General features: G+C 38.6%; 1 protein-coding gene and 1 pseudogene across 3 annotated transcripts; one reads left to right on the top strand and one right to left on the bottom strand.

The window, feature by feature from the left end:
• Positions 1 to 1,826: 1,826 nt before the first annotated feature.
• On the top strand, positions 1,827 to 10,565 carry ZIGA4 (ARF GAP-like zinc finger-containing protein ZIGA4). Of its 3 annotated transcripts, XM_089042768.1 has the most exons (14): positions 1,904 to 2,250; positions 2,345 to 2,406; positions 2,687 to 2,781; positions 4,442 to 4,529; positions 4,608 to 4,669; positions 4,753 to 4,849; positions 5,131 to 5,577; positions 7,096 to 7,722; positions 7,977 to 8,105; positions 8,179 to 8,295; positions 8,381 to 8,473; positions 9,021 to 9,153; positions 9,295 to 9,340; positions 10,253 to 10,565. In XM_089042768.1, exons 4-14 carry the CDS (start codon positions 4,476 to 4,478, stop codon positions 10,305 to 10,307), a joined length of 1,860 nt encoding a protein of 619 aa, XP_088898894.1. In that variant the 5' UTR covers positions 1,904 to 2,250; positions 2,345 to 2,406; positions 2,687 to 2,781; positions 4,442 to 4,475; the 3' UTR covers positions 10,308 to 10,565. The 3 variants fall into 3 exon arrangements, with proteins under 3 accessions (XP_008240628.2, XP_088898894.1, XP_008240629.3); XM_008242406.2 differs by lacking the exon at positions 2,687 to 2,781 and having other exon boundaries at positions 1,827 to 2,250; XM_008242407.3 differs by lacking the exons at positions 1,904 to 2,250; positions 2,345 to 2,406 and adding an exon at positions 4,057 to 4,085 and having other exon boundaries at positions 2,752 to 2,781.
• A 5,409-nt stretch (positions 10,566 to 15,974) lies between these two features.
• LOC148914972 (DNA repair protein XRCC3 homolog pseudogene) lies at positions 15,975 to 16,856 on the bottom strand (annotated as a pseudogene).
• Positions 16,857 to 17,101: the final 245 nt, after the last annotated feature.

The following is a 17,101-nucleotide window of genomic DNA, read 5'->3' as shown; positions in this document are numbered from 1 at the left end:
CAAATTTCAGATAAATTTTGGGGTTCAAATTTCGGGGTTCATCCAATCAAATCAAGCCACGTGGCATCTCTATCTTGCCAAAATTTTCTATAAAACCAGAGTCTCAGCTCATACCTCTCACACCACATATTTCTATATTTTCATTTCTTAGAGTTTAGAATTCATACTCCATTCATTCTCAATGAAAGAATATAGGAGATGCTTGGAGAGGCAAGAGCGAGAAAGAAATGAGAGAAACCGTAGAGCCGATGAAATCAATGAGTTGCAGAGACAAATCGATGACCAAGTTCTCATAGCAGTGGCTTTGCAAGATGAAGAGAACCAAGGTCGCCGCCGTGGTTCACAAGTCGGCCATTGCCGGAATGTGGACAGACATAGGCATTCTCGGGGTAAGAATCTTTTGGAAGATTATTTTATCCCAACTGCTTTGTACTCTAATGTTGATTTTCGAAGGCGATTTAGAATGCAACCCTATTTGTTCAATAAAGTCATGCATGATATTTGCAATTATGATGCATACTTTGTTCAAAAGTGTGATGCTGCTGGGGTTTTGGGGCTTCTTCCGGAGCAAAAGCTTACAGCTGTTATACAAATGTTGGCATATGGAGCATCTACTAATCAGGTGGATGAGATTGTCCGAATGGGGAAGTCCACTACGTTTGAGGCTTTGGTAAGATTTTGTGATGCAGTTGAAAATCTGTACACTAGGGACTACCTATTTAGACCTACTCCCGGGGACCTCCAACGGCTTCTACAAAAAGTGAAGCTCGAGGATTTCCAGGAATGATTGGTAGCATCGATTGCATGTACTGGCAATGAAAGAATTGTCCAACTGCCTTGCAAGGTGATTACAGAAATAGAAAAGGCCAAAAAAGTATCATCCTTGAAGCCGTTGCTGGCTTCGACACATGGGTTTGACATGCCTTCTTCGGAGTTACCGGATCCCAAAATGACCTCAACGTGCTAGGTCAATCTCCGGTCTTCAACGATGTTTTTAGAGGCCAAGACCCCAATATCACCTATCAAGTCAACAATATAGTCTATCAGACGGGGTATTATCTAGCTGGCGGCATCTACCCAAGGTGGACCACATTTGTCAAATCCATTCCGAATCCCTGATCCCAGAAGCAAAAATTATTTGCTACCTATCAAGAAGGATACAGGAAAGATGTCGAAATGTGTTTTGGCATCCTTCAAGCTCGGTGGTTAATTATTCGAGGTACGGCCCGTACGTTTGATGAGGAGATCCTTAGAAGCATTATGATGACTTGCATCATCCTTCATAATATGATTGTGGAAGATGAGTACGATTATGATGCTGTAGATGTCTACGAACCGGATCCAATGAACACGCCCTTAACCTGGATTTATGAAAGGCCCATTGGGCCAAATGGAGAACCGTTTGAGCCGTAACCGTTTTCATAATTTTATTGGCAAAAAATGCTAGCCGTTGGATTGGATTCGGAGAAGCGGATCGGAGGGTTGGGGAGTGACACGTGGCTTCTTCCCGTTGGAGATGCGCATGGTCGACGTCAAACACGCTGGTTTAAATTTTTTACCGTTGGCGCGCTGTGATAAAAAATTTGAACCTCGTGCTTGACGCGTCAGCGTGACGTCAGCCACCCCGCGTTTTGGACCTCAGGCTGAACTGGCCTTCGGGCCAGCCCGAGTTGCATGGGACCCACTCCAGCCCGGGCTTGGGCTCACCGGTGGAAACCATTTTTTGCAAAAAAATCCCCCAGCCTAAGGCAAAGGGGCCTCGCTGGAGTTGCTCTTACAAGTTCCCGATTTATACAATACACCGTTACCTGTAGATGCGGTTGTTTGAACTCTCTTAACTTTCCTTGTTTATTTATTTATTTATCGTAATTAACATACGATGCCACTAAAAAGCAAAAACTAATTTCGTAAAGGAAAGGGACAGAGCGCGCTTGCTGTCCAGTCGAAGCCGATTCAGATTCCGGAGTCCGTTCCCCTCTCTCCAAATTCAAAAACCCCATCAAAATAAACCAACCCTAAAGCCTCTCTCTAGGGAGAAAGAGGGAGAAAGAGGGAGAGACGGAGGAGGAGACAAGGGTAGAGCACATTCCCAATCCCCTCCGGTTCGTTCTTCCTTTTCTTCTGCTTCTTCTAGGGTTTCATTTGCTTTCAGAAATGGCAACTAGAAAAGAGGAAGAGCGAAACGAGAAAATCATACGAGGCCTGATGAAGCTTCCTCCTAATCGAAGATGCATAAACTGCAATAGCCTGGTACAGTTCCCAGTCTCTCTCTGTGTTTCAGTTTTCTCGGAAGTTTTTTTCGGCTGGAGGATTTGATTCAGTGTAATTTTATTTGTACATACAGGGTCCTCAGTATGTCTGCACGAATTTCTGGACATTCGTTTGCATTACTTGCAGCGGCATACAGTCAGTTTATTTTTATATTTAATTTAAATTTTTTAAATTTCATTTTTCTTTGAAATAATTTGACCCAGTTTCTTGTATTAGCACATAATTGTTTGCTCATACTAAATGTATATGTCCTACTAGTATTGTGATCTTCAGATGGTATGGAAAACCTTTTTAATCGGCTATCTATGACTGCTGCTTTTTTGCTTGGTCAATTGTATCTCTTAGTATTAGGTTTTTTGCTAAAGTTTGTAACTACTTCATTATGCTCTTAGTATTTTTTTTTTTGAACTCTTAGTATTAGTTAGACTTTTGAGGATACATGGGCTATAGAAGAATTGTTCTGCTTGCTGCCATCTGTGCAACAAGGCCACTAAAATGAATATTGAACAGGTAAATATGGAATATTGATGTGATTGTATATGCACAAAAGTTTAGTTGAATGCAACAGTTTCAATTTTGACCCATATGTAGAGATTGGACAGTAAATTATTGCAAAACCTATCCATATGTACTGTTATTATCCAGACCACAATAGGAAACTTTTGGCATCAAATTGCATGCCTCATATAGCATCCATGAACTAAATCTAATGCTTACACAATTATGCTTAAGGACTAGTCTAATACTCATTAAAAATCCATAAATTAAAGCTAACACGTCAGCAACCATTAATATTCAAAGATATTAAACTAGGACAATAATTATTTTTTCCTTCAAATATTGAGGAAATTAACGTTTTTTCCCACTTAGTGAACTGCAGCTTCTTCTTCTTCTCTCTCTCTCTCTCTCTCTCTCTCTCTCTCTCTCTCTTTATACAATCAATTGTTTCGTAAGTGGGCCAGTTTCTTTTTGGGGGTTACCATCGCTATGGGAGATGCTCGGTGCCCATGTCAGAGTGAAAGCTGTCCATGTTGCTCCATTATAACCAGTTTGCGATTGATCATGGGCTGTGGCTAGCTCAATTGAGCAAGTGCCAAGAATTTTGGACTTAGTTTTAAGTGAGTCATCCAATGGAATGGTGCAAAAAATTACTGCTACCCAGATAAGATTTAGCTATAGTTTTAAAGATCTTACCTATCCAAAACATAGCTAACACATTGAGGACAGCCTCAAATATGAAGTCTGTAATTTAGAGTGTCACACCTGGTGAAACTGTTTTGGAAGCCTTAAAAATATTCAAGAGTAAACTAGAGTTCTTAGGTTTAATTATTTTGGTTACTTGCATAGCATATGTGATAGGTTTTGAACTGTCTGATATCGTAAAATATTGTAAAAGTGAGAAGGGCTTTTAATTTTTCCTTTTCAATTAATCAGTGTATTTCGGCAATGCATGATGCAGTGAATCTTAAAGTTATTTTTGTTTCTTTATTTAAAAGTGGAGGATTAGGTGAGATTAGCTCCACGGTAAAGGTGAGAAGAGTTAAGCACCTGGAAGATAAATGAATTGTAAAGTTCTTTTGGAGATAACTGAATTGTAAATTTCCTAATGTGCTATTCCTTTTTTGTTTTAATTATTGGAAAATATTAACTAAGCAAAAAACACTAGAATGACTTAGTAGATTTGTAGAGACAGGGCTGTGTTTTTCATCAGGATGCATTCATTCATGCTTTTTCTGTTATTTAGTATTCCTTTTCTTGTTATTAATACTTTTGCAATGTGCACAGGCCAGCCGTGTGCTTCATTATGAACGCTTGTATGTTCTTTGCCACTCTTTATTCTGAATTATTCCTCTAAATGATTGTGTCTCGCTTTGTATGCCCATATGATTAGTTCTTGGAGATTGAGATTTTTATTTCTACCCCATTTCCAAACTTCGATTGGTAGTTCATGCTAAAATGAGTTTACAAACCTTGAGCACGTTGGTACTTAATGTAGTTTCCTTCATAAGCACTGTCTGTTTTCACAACTTTAAATGATGTGGTCTTTTTGTGCTGGATGGAGAATTTGTATCACTTTAGCTAATTTTATTGAGCCTTGGCATGTTTCACATGTGCTTGATCCGCCTTTCTTTTCCCCTAATAAAAGTATACATATTATTTTGTTATATAGTCGTGAATTTACTCATCGTGTGAAGTCGGTATCCATGTCTAAGTTTACGTCACAAGAAGTTGAGGCACTTCAGAATGGTGGTAACCAGGTATATGCTGAATTATCTTTTTCCTTGAAAGAAGGGGTTTGCTTATTTTCATTCTAATGGGCCATTCATTCTTTTCAGCGTGCGAGGGAAATTTATTTGATGGATTGGGACCTTCAAAGGCAGCGATTGCCAGACAACAGGTGATAGCTATATGATTTATTGCTAAAGTGTTCAGTATGTGCATTTCTGGGGGAAGCATTCATGCCATATTTTCTTCTCGCAGTAAGGTTGATAAAATCCGTGAGTTCATAAGAAGTGTATATGTGGATAGAAAATATGCTGGAGGAAGGACCTCTGAAAAGCCTCCAAGAGATATGCAGGTAATATCATGGATTAAAATAGCGATATTGGAAGATATATTGGTAGTTTGGATTCATGAAAATATCAGCGAAAATATTGATATTGTTGGAAAACAAAAGATGATGAAAAATTTCTTTCAAATGTAGAATAGTATATCCGTTCTAAATATGGCATGTGTAGTGGAAACAACAAAGGCTAGCACAAAAGATGTATATATCGAATGTGTTCGCCCAACAATCTTACACTTTGAATTATTTTGCTCTGCTGAGATTATGGGCTTAACTTGTGCCATCCCTTGCAGAACCATAGAATTCGTGAAGACGAGACAAGACGCGCTAGTTCTTATCATTCTTATTCTCAGAGTCCACCTTATGATTATCAGTATGAAGATCGACGGTATGGGAAACAAGCTGCTGTGCTTACCAGGAAGCCTGGTTCTGATCGAGGTCGATATGATGGAAACATGTCTAGTTTTGTTTACAGTGCTGGCCGATTAGGTGAACAAATGTATGAAGACAGGTTTGCGAATGAGGGCTCTGGTTCGAGAGTTTCAGATTTTTCTGTCTCAAGTGGAGGTGATGCATCTAGATCTGGAATACAGTCTCCTAATTTTCAGAAGGAGATTGGATCCAGCAGCCCTTCTTTTCCACCTTCATCGGATAATCTAACTGAAGTAAGCTGCCAAGCGAAAAATGTATTTTTGGAGGCCAATTCCAAGAGAGATGCAGCGGGGATAACATGTCTGCAGGTTATTTTCTTGTAGACTTGGTTTTAACATTCAAAAGGATTTGCAGTATCCAGTGATTCTTTTAATTTTTCAGTTGTGTGCCCTTCACTATTTTAATAAGGATGCAATATAACTTTTGACTTTGCTGGTTGTTCAATATAGATGACTGTTGGCCACTTACCATATGAGTTGGAGGACTTTTTTCTCCATGAAAAAACATCATAAGTAACTTCAACTATGCTTTTCAGTTACCATACTTAGATATATGGCCCATTCACAACAATAATTATATACAATTTGTATAAATACACAAACACATCAAACACATAAACACTTTGAGCATCTACAATCATGCTCTCTATTTTTTAGTTAAAATTTAGCTAAAAACATATAAAAGATATTTTAGGAGCTCTCTATAAAATTTTAACTCCAATCATACTCTCTAGTTTAGGAAGTCATAAATGCTATAACTCTTTTTTAATTGGTCAATCTTTATTAAAAAAAATAGTTAGCATTAATTAAAGGTTTAAAATACTCGTAAAATAAAGCAGCATTAAATTATAGGGAGCCACTAGGAATTTTCTCTCTCTTCAGATTTAGGAGCTACTAAAAGTCTCCCTATTTTAGGAGGTGGATAGGGAGCATGGTTGGAGTTGTATTTTTCCAATTCCTCCCTAAAATTTGTCTAAGGAGATGGTTTAGGGAGCCCATTGTGGATGCTCTTACAAGGACACATAGGAGAAGAAGCGATGATGCTTTGGAAATTATGAGGACAACTTCCAGCTATATTATCTATAACTATGTAAGATGGCAAAAGGCTTCCCCATCAGTATGTATATACATACGCATGCATGCTTTCATGCACTCATGTGTTTGTATGCATCCGTATTTATGTACTCTTATAAAATGCACACACACACATGGTGTTTCACCTCTGCGACGCCCCCCAACGTCGTTGATTGCATTGAGTTTAACTTACTGTTCAACAACATGATCAACAATCTTTGGTGCCTCACAATTGAAAGTCCACATGCATATATTTATATATATGTGTAGGGAAATGTTCTCATGCCAAACGGGCTGGAAATATAGGCATTTATGTGGCAGGCTGTGAAGTTGGGAAACTGATCAGGTTGGTTCTTGCCTAAACATGTTGTCCAGATTCATAATCTTGCAATATAAGGATCTGTCTGGCAAGAGAACATTACCCCTATAAGTGTGTGTGTGTTTCTGGAAACATGAGTTTGGCAAGAGAACATTACCCTATGTGTGGGTGTGCCTATATATAAGTTCATCTAATCATTTGGGTAAGTTTTCTTCGGGTAGGTTACTTGATTAGTTTAGGCTTGGTGTTGGTGAGATGAAATTGTAGTAATTGGAGCCATTTCCTCACTCCATAAGTGCTATGTTCATTGATGTGCTTTTCTCTGTATGCATGCACAATCCTATTAGGTTAGCAGTATTTTCTATTTGTTGATCATATTATGCTCGTCCTGGTTTTTCCATCACTTGACATCGGTTGTTTGTTTGCCTTTTCAGAGAACTGCATCCTCTGGAAGTTTCAGTTCAGCGGGTAGCTATTCCATGCCTGCTCTTGAACCAGAACAAGCCCCTGGAATCTTCCAGGACGAATCGATTTCTTTGACGGGATCATCTCTTTTTGGAAGTACTGATAGCTTGGATCTTTTCAAGGCCCCGGTTAAACCAAAAATATCTTCTGCAGCTCTGTCCATTGATTTGTTTCACTTACCAGCACCATCTTCATCTCTATCCATAGATTTGTTTCAGCCGCCTGTATCATGTTCAGATTCGTCTGTGAATGTAGGCGAACGTCCTAAACTTTTCTCACCTACGTCCTTGGAGTTATTTGCTGATTTTCCTCAGCAGCAGTCCACAGCAAACTTGGCTAAACAAGTACCCAATTCTTTCCATGAAAGTGAAGGATGGGCAACATTTGATACACCTCAGCCGTCTTCTGTTCCAGGCACTGAAAATATTACCCCAGAAAATATAGCTTCCAATGGTGGAGGTTCTATTGGAAAGTTTGATCTATTCTCCCCATCAAATACAAGCATGCAATGGCCATCATTTCAATATTCTAGCATTCATGGACCTTCTTCAGATATTTTGCACAATGTCACAGCTCCCAATACCACAAGCTCTCAGGTAAGCCTCATTATGATCAGAACTGCTCCCTCATCAGATTCTTATATGGGTTTCAGAAAAATGGTTTTTAGTGCGTGGTTGGTTTCATGTTTTTTTTTTTTTTTTTTTTTGGTGGATCATGATGGTACTATGTGCTTAACACACCCTTGGGGGCTTTTTATGCTTTACTCTATTGAATTTAAGCTCTAGTGAAATGGTGGCATGCAGTAAATATGAAGGAATGTAATCAGGTTGATTTGTGTTATTTTGAGTAGTCATGGAGTGCTTTCGAAGATTCTATTGTACACCTTCCATTGGAGGGCACTAAGAAGGGTAGCGAACCAGGAGCAACAGATAAGCTTTTGTCAGCTGGTGACCGCTATTTGGGATTCAGAATTTCTGAGGTTGCTGCATCAACCTTATGTTCTCTCTAACTGTTTATGTTCTTCCTCTCATTGGGTGGGCTTTGTTTTGCAGGACTCTAGTGACGATGGGATTCAGAGAGCTGTCTCCCAAGGTGAACCCCATGATCCTGGTCTGCCTTCACATGTTGTCTTGGGGCAATCATATACTCCACAAGGGCTTCCTCAAATGGTTTTTACCCTTCAGATATCTCCTGTGATTTGTCTAGTGGAATCTTCTTAGTAGTATTCTAATCTCTTTTGTTCCCTCCACCAAGTCACAGGGAGAAATTAAGTCAGATGCCACTGACCACAAATCTAATAACCCATTTGATCTTCCTTATGATACAGATCTGGATCCGAATAATGTGGTATGTTTATTTTTGTTATTGCATCAGTAATATGGCGTAGGTTTTTTTGTTAAGTTGTGCTTGCATGAGAATTTTAAATGTGAAATGTGATTAGGGGCAAGGGTGGGGTGATGGTATTATTTATCTGCCATACCTGTCAACTGTCAAGGATAACCACAGCATGATGCTTAGTTGAGTTCTGATATAATTGCATTGGATCACAGTTAGTAATGCTGGTGCTATCTTGATTAGAAAAGCTGCTCATACCTTTGCCTCTAAGATCCAGTCTCTGAAACTAAGATCCAATCTATTGCTTATAAGTGTTTAGAGGAGGGACTTGTTAATTTTTTGGTTGTCTCACTATTGTGTTTTTAATCACATGGGGCAAGTCATTATGCATGTGATGCGATTGATAGACTGTAATATGATGGTTTTAGTCAATGTCTACCATCATTCTAAAACTGTAATTTATTTCATTTAAATTAATGAAGGATTTGGAACGGAGTTTCCAACGTATACAATTCTTGGATTTCTGGGTTCTAATTTTGTCTTGCGTTATCTATCTCAGTTTTTGGACATGAGTTCCTTACAAGCTTCTCTCCCAAATGCCCAGTTGCAATCCTCTTTCCTTGGTGGTGTATCTCAGGCATGGTTACCCCAAAATACAGTGTCTGGGATGTTGTATCCAGCTGCAGCAGAAGGTAAGGTTTTCAGTGCGAGTGAAGCTACATTCTCTTCTTTTTCTCTTTGTTCGTGAACTACACATATTGCAGAACCATTAAAACATATATGGTCATAACGATCTTATCCTTTTCATTCATTGCTATTTTGATTTGATGTAGGTGGATTGACATACATGCCAGGGCAAGCACATAGCTCTCAGATTCCGTAAGTCCATTTTCTACTCGGTATTCTGGATTGTGATCTTTTCTCATTATGGCTGTTATAGTATTATAACATTTTTCCATTGAATATGTTATCTGTATCTTGGCTTTTGGAAAAGTTGGCCAAGTGCAAATAGCAGTTTAATCAAATAATCCAATCAGCGAGATGATGGGTAACGAGTGAGCTGATAAGGGTATTTATAGTTTCGCTGGATTGTTTTTACCTTTTAGAAGATGAAGAACGAAGAATTAAGCATTGGGAAGAAAATTAGTCTCTACAGATGGAACCAAGATGCATAAACTTGAAAAGATGGGATTAGATGAATTAGTTTATTTTATTGCATTATTTAAAATAATGAAATTATCTTGCAATTACTTCGTCTCCATAAGTTTCAGTTTCAGTTTCAGTTCCAATTTTTCTTTTTCATTTGATGTTTGTGTGGTCTGAAGGAATGCACAGACGAAATCCACAACTGAAAGCTTTAAGGAAACCATGTTGTAGTGGGGTTTCAGATTTTTAATTAGAACATCATGTTTCGATACTTATATTGGTGATGAACACAACAATCTCTCAATTCTTCGATACTTGAACCATGAGAGTTTGGTGGCAGAGAATGTTGGTTCCATTGGGAAGTGTTAAGACAGTTCTGTAAGCTAAATTACTCTCATATATGCTTTCATTTTGCCATGCGATCATCAAAATAGCAGAATGTAATATTCACTGTGTGGTCTGACGTGAGTATATTGGTGGTACCAGGCAAGTTGAATGTCTAGAACTACATTGTGAAGATGCTTGATAGAGTTTAGCAAGTCAACTTGCCTGGTGTTAGGGAAGCCATTTGATGCTTTTATGTCGTGTATATGTTTGTGTTTGTACCCTCTTTTGAATTGATTTGAAGTTGCTTTTTTTTGGCAGGAATGTCCCGACACAGGGACCTGTCGCGTCCATTGGAGGAAATCCTTTTGCATAGGATTGTAGAGGCCAGAATAAACATCATTTTCAGTTGGTTGTAGAACTTTGTCGTTCACATTTTACATGTCTTTTTAATCAATAAATAGGATGGACGTTTCTTGTGGTATCATTTGTGGAAAGACGGTCTCAACAGGGACCCGTCTGCATCCACTCATTCAAATTTCAGTATTTGGTTTGGAAAGACGATAATCCAAAAACTGGTAGGTCCCTTGTTTGGACGTTAATAGTGAATGATTGTTCCCTTTTCCTCGTCTAATTTACCATTTTCAAGCGAGCACTTAGTTATTAGATGTGGGGTTCTTTTGTTTTTTGGTTTTTTTTAATCTAATGGCAGAATATACATGGTAGATTAAAAGAAAAATTAGGTATTAGACATAACAATTCTTGCTAATTAGGATATATATATATATTTATTTTTTTTGGGTCAAACGGTGGAAGAAATTTATTAAAGCCGAATTGTAATGTTTACGTCAGTAGCAAGAGTGTCAAACAACCACTTAGGCCAAAGTTGATCACATTTAAACCTCCCACCTACATGTAGGGCTCGTCAATGGGCTGGGCCGGAAGCTCGGCCCAAATTTAATGGGCTGAGATTGGGACAGGTCGGGTTTTAAAGAGGAGAGAATATTTTTGGAAAATTCAGCCCAAGCCCAATTGAGAAAGTTCAGTAGGCCTAAACAGGCCTATATTAAAAAAAAATCATAAACTTAATCATAAGGACATTTTAGTCCAAATTTGAGATTAAACTCACTTAATTCCAATATTTTCACATCAAACCAAATTCATAAAACACCCAATAAAGTCACACAACTTAATAAGATTTTCCACAAAAATAATAAAACCAAGTATTATTTTTAAGGTTATTACATAATTAGACCGTAATATGTTTTAAAATAATAAGTATCAAAAAAATACTTTTTTTAAAGGATGGTAGGAATAAGTATGCAAATATTTGATGATGTGTTCAAGAAAAACATGATTATATTTGGTTGTACGATTTTGTTTCGTGATATGATTATATTTGGTGATGTGATATGTTGTTCATCTTATTTATATATATATATTACAAATTTATAAAAAAATTCAATTCTAGACATGTATTTATAAAAAAACTCAAAGCACTATTTGAACATAGAAACACACCCAAAATCAACTTTTTATAATTGTTGAATTAATAATTGACACAAATTAATGTGCTAATCATTCAATTATAAACCAGGAATGAGTAAAGAAAAGTAAATGAAATGAAACAAATTATATGTGATTTAAGTGATATAATCATAAACCTAAACTCTTATTTAAACATAATTACAAATGTATGCAGCCTAGCGGGCCGGACTTTTGTGGGCGGGCCGGGGCGGGTTTTCTTGAGCTTAATCGGGTGGGCCTATGGGCTTGACACCTAAGCCCAGCCTAAGGTTGGACAATCTCAAAGCCAGTTTTTTTCAATGGGGGCAGGCCCCATCGCCATGAGCTGACCCGGCCCGTTATGGGCTACCCACATGAGATACATGCGCTGCTATCAGATGAGCAGTTGCATTGCACCTATTATTCACAAAAGCAAAAGATATCACATGAGAAGCCATTAACTTAATATCATGAATAATGCTATCAATAGTAGTATCTGTCTTCATGTTTCCATGTATCATCGCAACAAGCTGTTTACAATCTGTCTCCATCATCATCCTGGTAACTCGCACCTCCAAACCCGTTGTCATTGCCTCCGCACTGCTTCTGCTTCCACAGCCAGAGTTGACTGGCACGAAAAACCCCCTACACCCCATGCCATTTCCATCCATCCGTTACTATCTCGAGCCACCCATCCTGCTCCACCTTTTATGTGCGCTTGCGTCCAAGCACCATCGCAATTAAATTTCATCCAGCTATCAGCCGGTTTTTGCCAAATTTGGAAGTCACTGCGGTCCCACTCTGGAGGTTTCAATTGATCATGTATAAGCGGTATGCTTGCCTGTCTTGCCGCCACAAACTCCACAATTTGCTTTTGACATGTGAGAGCAATATCCTGTGGGTGCATATGATGCCCCTATTAAATGGAAGCATTTTGATTCTTCCATAACCTCCATAACCCAAACGCCAACCATTGCAAAATATCCCGATCGTTGTCCTCCTTTTTGTATTTTTGAAGGAGCTGCCAACATGACAGAAAATCCCCTCCTTCGAGCAACCTCATATCTAACTGCAAAGGGCTAATGAACAAGAATACCCTTGTAAACTCACAGTGAAAAAAAAAAGGAAATAGCTGAAAATGCCACCCATTTTTTAATTTTTTTTTCTGAAAATACCACCCCTCCCCTAAAATTTTAAAACTACCACCTATAAATACATCTTTATTGTCGACTGATTGCACCCATATCACATTTTCAGAAATTTGGTTCTTTCTCAGCTCGCTCAGCCCCCTTTTCTCTTTGTCTCTCTCTCTCTAGCGTAGCTCTCTCTCTCTAGCGCAGCTCTCTCTCTCTCTCTCTCTCTCTCTCTCTCTCTCACGCAGCTCTGTCTCGTTCTCTGCTCAATCACGAACCCCTCCCTTGACCCCATATTTTAGGTATGTCTTTTGAATAGCTGCTTGCAACCTTGAAGCTCTACTGGATCACTGACCTCGAATAGGTAGTGTTGATGGTTATTTTCTTAATATCTTTTGGATTCTGTGAAATTGGTTTTATTTTGATTGCTTGGGTTTCTGTTAAATTGGTTTTGGCTGTAATTGCTTTGGGTTAGGTTTTTTGAATCTTCGTGCTCATCCATCTGGGTTTTTACCAATTGCATTTAGATTGATCTGGATATGTGAATCTTGAAACTTTGGACTTTCCATTTGATGTAGTGGATTTGTATAGTGTGATTGTGATGAATCCTTGTTCACTGTTGTGTTAGTGTTGTATTGCTGTTGTGTTCCTGTTATTTTGCTGTGGTATTGCTGTTATATTGCTAGTATATTGATGTTATGTTGCTATTATATTGCCATTGTATTGCCTGATTATTTTGGTTTGCTATAATGGAAAATAGGTAACCTCAAAGAAGATGTGCAAATACGAAGGGGGTGACTCAAAAGCCTTAATAGTTCCACGGACCATCACATTTGTTGAATTGTTGGATCGTGTGCATCAGATTGGTAATACAAACAGCAGGGAAGCAAGGTTTGCTTAAAGTTCTCAGTTTTGGTGACCTCGAATGCATGGAAGCACATAAAGATTGAGGATGATGATGATGTCAAATTTTTTATGAAGTAAAATTGTGAGATAACACCTTCAAAACTAGCTCCCTTACTCGTGAGTATAGAAGATAAATGGACTGACAAATGATGTAGTTGATAGTATGCATATCATGACAGATAGTAGTCGGATGGGTCGTTCTTCAGCTGCCATTGTTGAAAGCAATGAAGTAACTTGGAATAATACAAATGTTGCTGATGTGGGAGGTGATGTTGGGACAGATTTTATAGACATGATTGATTTTAGCGAGGTGGAGGAGATGCATGGTGGTGATAATGGTACTGAAAGAAAGGAAGTGTCAGTGTACTCTGGCCCTCCTATTTTGGGCCCCTTGAACACATCTGCCCAATTGCCAATAATGCCTTTAGGAGGAGAATCTGAACGCACTCGTGAACATTATTTGAGTCAAATGGGTGAACAGAACCAGTACAATGTGGCTAGTGTAAATGATGGAGAAGCATATTTAGACACAGGGTATTCACGAAGTGATTAGAATTCAAAAATTACAGTTGGGCAAATTTTCTCTAGTAACGGAGCATTGTTGAGTGAGTTAATTTAAGGTGCAATTTTCTTGCACTAAGAGGTTGCTTATGGTTTGTTGTCAACGTCCATGCCCATGGCGGGTCCGAGCATCGAGAATTGGAGAATACAACTTCATGATTGTGAGGTGTACAGTTGTCCATGAATGTGATTTAAGGTTCGTACATGACGACCATCGTCAAGCAACTGCAACACTTGTAGCCACTTCATTTAAAAGGAAGTTGAAGGATTCTCAGACAATATACACACCAAGTGACATAATGAGAGATGTGAAACACAACTTTGGTTTCACCATCTATTATTTGAAAGCTTGGGGAACAACGGAGTTAGCTCTATTATCCATGAGAGGATCAGCCAAGGAGGCTTATTATATTCTTCCAGCCTATTGCCATGAATTGGAGCGTATGAATTCTGGCACAAAGACACACATCCAAACTGATGAGAACAATCACTTTGTGTATTTATTTATGGCAGTTGGTGTGTATTTATTTAGAGGGTTTCGTTCTTCCATGCGCCAAGTGATAGCTGTTGATGCCACTCATTTAAAATCCAAGTACAAGGGTGTTATGTTTGTAGCAAATGCATTCGATGGCAATCGAATATATATCCTCTTGCTTTTGGGATCGGGGATTTGGAGACGAATGCATCATGACATTGGTTTTTCACTAAACTTCATGAAGCCATTGGTGAGTGTCCCAATCTTGTTATCATTTCTGATTGCAATGTTCGCATAGAGAATGTGTGGAACAAAGTTTTTCCAACATCGCAACATGGCAAATGCTTTTATCATATGAAGGGGAACATGAAACGCACTTGCAAGTTGAAAAAGCAAGATCAAATACTTATGCACTTTGAGTAGGCTGCGAAATCTTATTCCATTGCTGAGTTTGATTGTCATTTTCGGAAGATCAAGAAAAAGAAATATATTGCTCAATATCTTGAACATGCAGGGTTACATAAGTGGTCTAGATCTCACATGGATGGACGCCGCTACAATGTAATGACAACAAATATTGTAGAGTCAATAAACTCAGTCCTTAGGTTTGCAAGGATGCTGCCAGTGATTCATTTGATAGGAGAAATTATTAATCTCCTTGTGAAATGGTTCACTGAACATCGTGAGTTGGCTATGAATTGCACAACAACATTGTGCCCCAATTTTGGCAAGAAGAAGTTGAGGAATAGGTTGGAGGATGCTGCAAGGATGAATGTCGTTAAACTAAATAACGAACAACAGTTGCAGCTACCTTGCAAGCATGTAGTTGCAGTTTGCTGCTTCTTGAAACTAAATGGATACTTGAAGGCTTCTCGGTATTACACTTGAAATACTTGGTTGGATGCTTATTTGGATAGCATCTACCCGGTACAGCCTCACGCAATGTAGATTATTCCTAAACATGTTCGAAGTCGAGTTGTGCTGCCTCCCATGGCAAAGGTCATGCCAGGCAGACGGAAGAAGCTCAAAATTCCCTTGCAAGGAGAAGGCACCATTTCAAGAAAGTGCTTAAGGTGCGGTTCCACAGGCCACAATAAAACCCTATGTAAAAACAATATTCCACTGCGCAATGTATCTTAGACAATATGATTTATGTTGCTTTGTTAGCTAATGTCAACTTTAATTTTATTTGTGGTGTGTTTTGTGTTTGTTGAATGTGAATTGTGTTAAATTTGCATAATTTGGGTTGCATTGCTATACAACATGTTGTGTTCCCTATTTATTGCGACAGTATCGCTATCATATTGTGATTTTATTGCCTTCAGATTGTCATTATATTGTACATTTATTGTACTGGTATTGCTATTGCAATGTAAACTGTGAGTACAAAATTAAAGGGCCTGGAATGTAACTCCAAATGGATCCAAAACATTAAAGTTCTTAGAATTCCATTATTACACAGTTACCATGATACTCCTACTACACATTCTTTTCTGATTACAAATTCAACCGATGCATGGGGCAAATGGGGGGCAAATACAAGGTCAAATGTCCTATGTGTTTGACTATATATAATTGGTGAAGGAGCGTTACGACTGTTAACCACAACAGATTGTTGATGTCTTGCTAAGAACACCCTTGAATTTATGTAATGTGCCCAAGCCAGTCCCAAAGTTGGACCCACCCGTTTGCGTGATGTGTGCAGGCACTCCAAGTTTTCCAACCTCACCGCATTCACTCCATCATGTGGCCCCATAAAATCCACCACTTGGTTGGTGACAACCACTGCCAACCCAAACTTATTTGCAAAAGCCTTCAATGTCCCAGATATCTTGAAGAACATTTTAGACCACCGTTATAAATCTGCCAGTGTTGTCTGATAGTGTGATTTGAACAATGCAACAATGGAATCAATGACAATGAGTTTCACAGGTAACCGGGTGTGATCAATGGCAGTAAATGCTTGTATGTCTCGAAGGACATGGATGAGTTGTTTAGCATCATGAACATCATGAACATATATGTCTTCCGATCGCTCCATCCCTACGAAGTTGGGGTATGATGCATGATAAAGGTTGCCTAGTTGTTGCAATCGACGAAATGAGAAGCTGAATTCTGTGAATATGTAAAGGGATGAGGCCTCTAGTCCGCCACGTGAGGGTGGGAGCTAAGCCCTAACCGTAAGTCGGAGACAAAGTTGCGTCTTTTCGGAACCGTTCTCCCCTACCAATTCTGTTATGGAGTTGCAAGGTATCCCACCGCCCAAGCAGCCATCTAGTATTGGGCATCCGATGGATAACTTAGGGGTTGAAAGAGGAAGGAGCATGAGGTTTTGTGGTGTCATGTTTTTGTAATTTAGGGGGGGATGTGATGGTGATGCAAGGCATGATTTGTATATATGGAGTCCATATTGAAGGTGTGTAATGTAGGCCATATGTCTTTTAAGGGATGTATACTTCATCCCTTTTCCAATTTTTAATTTAAGTTTGGTTTACTTTTTTGTAATTTTTTCGTGTAAGATATTTTAAAAACCATGCTGCTACAGTACCTACTGCAATAGGATCGTATTGTAACTCTATTTTACTCTTA

The sequence above is a fragment of the Prunus mume genome, linkage group LG8 (assembly GCF_029339155.1).
Source record: "Prunus mume cultivar Tortuosa linkage group LG8, ASM2933915v1, whole genome shotgun sequence".
NCBI classification, from domain to species: Eukaryota; Viridiplantae; Streptophyta; class Magnoliopsida; order Rosales; family Rosaceae; genus Prunus; species Prunus mume.
This window is presented reverse-complemented; position numbering and strand designations above follow the sequence as displayed.

Excerpts from the sequence above, each read along its gene's own strand:
- ZIGA4 (XM_008242406.2), top strand. The coding sequence starts at position 2,155 with ATGGCAACTAGAAAAGAGGAAGAGCGAAACGAGAAAATCATACGAGGC. Across the intron at positions 7,723-7,976 it reads CCAATACCACAAGCTCTCAG|TCATGGAGTGCTTTCGAAGA; the intron begins GTAAGCCTCATT and ends TATTTTGAGTAG. Across the intron at positions 8,296-8,380 it reads CACAAGGGCTTCCTCAAATG|TCACAGGGAGAAATTAAGTC; the intron begins GTTTTTACCCTT and ends CCCTCCACCAAG.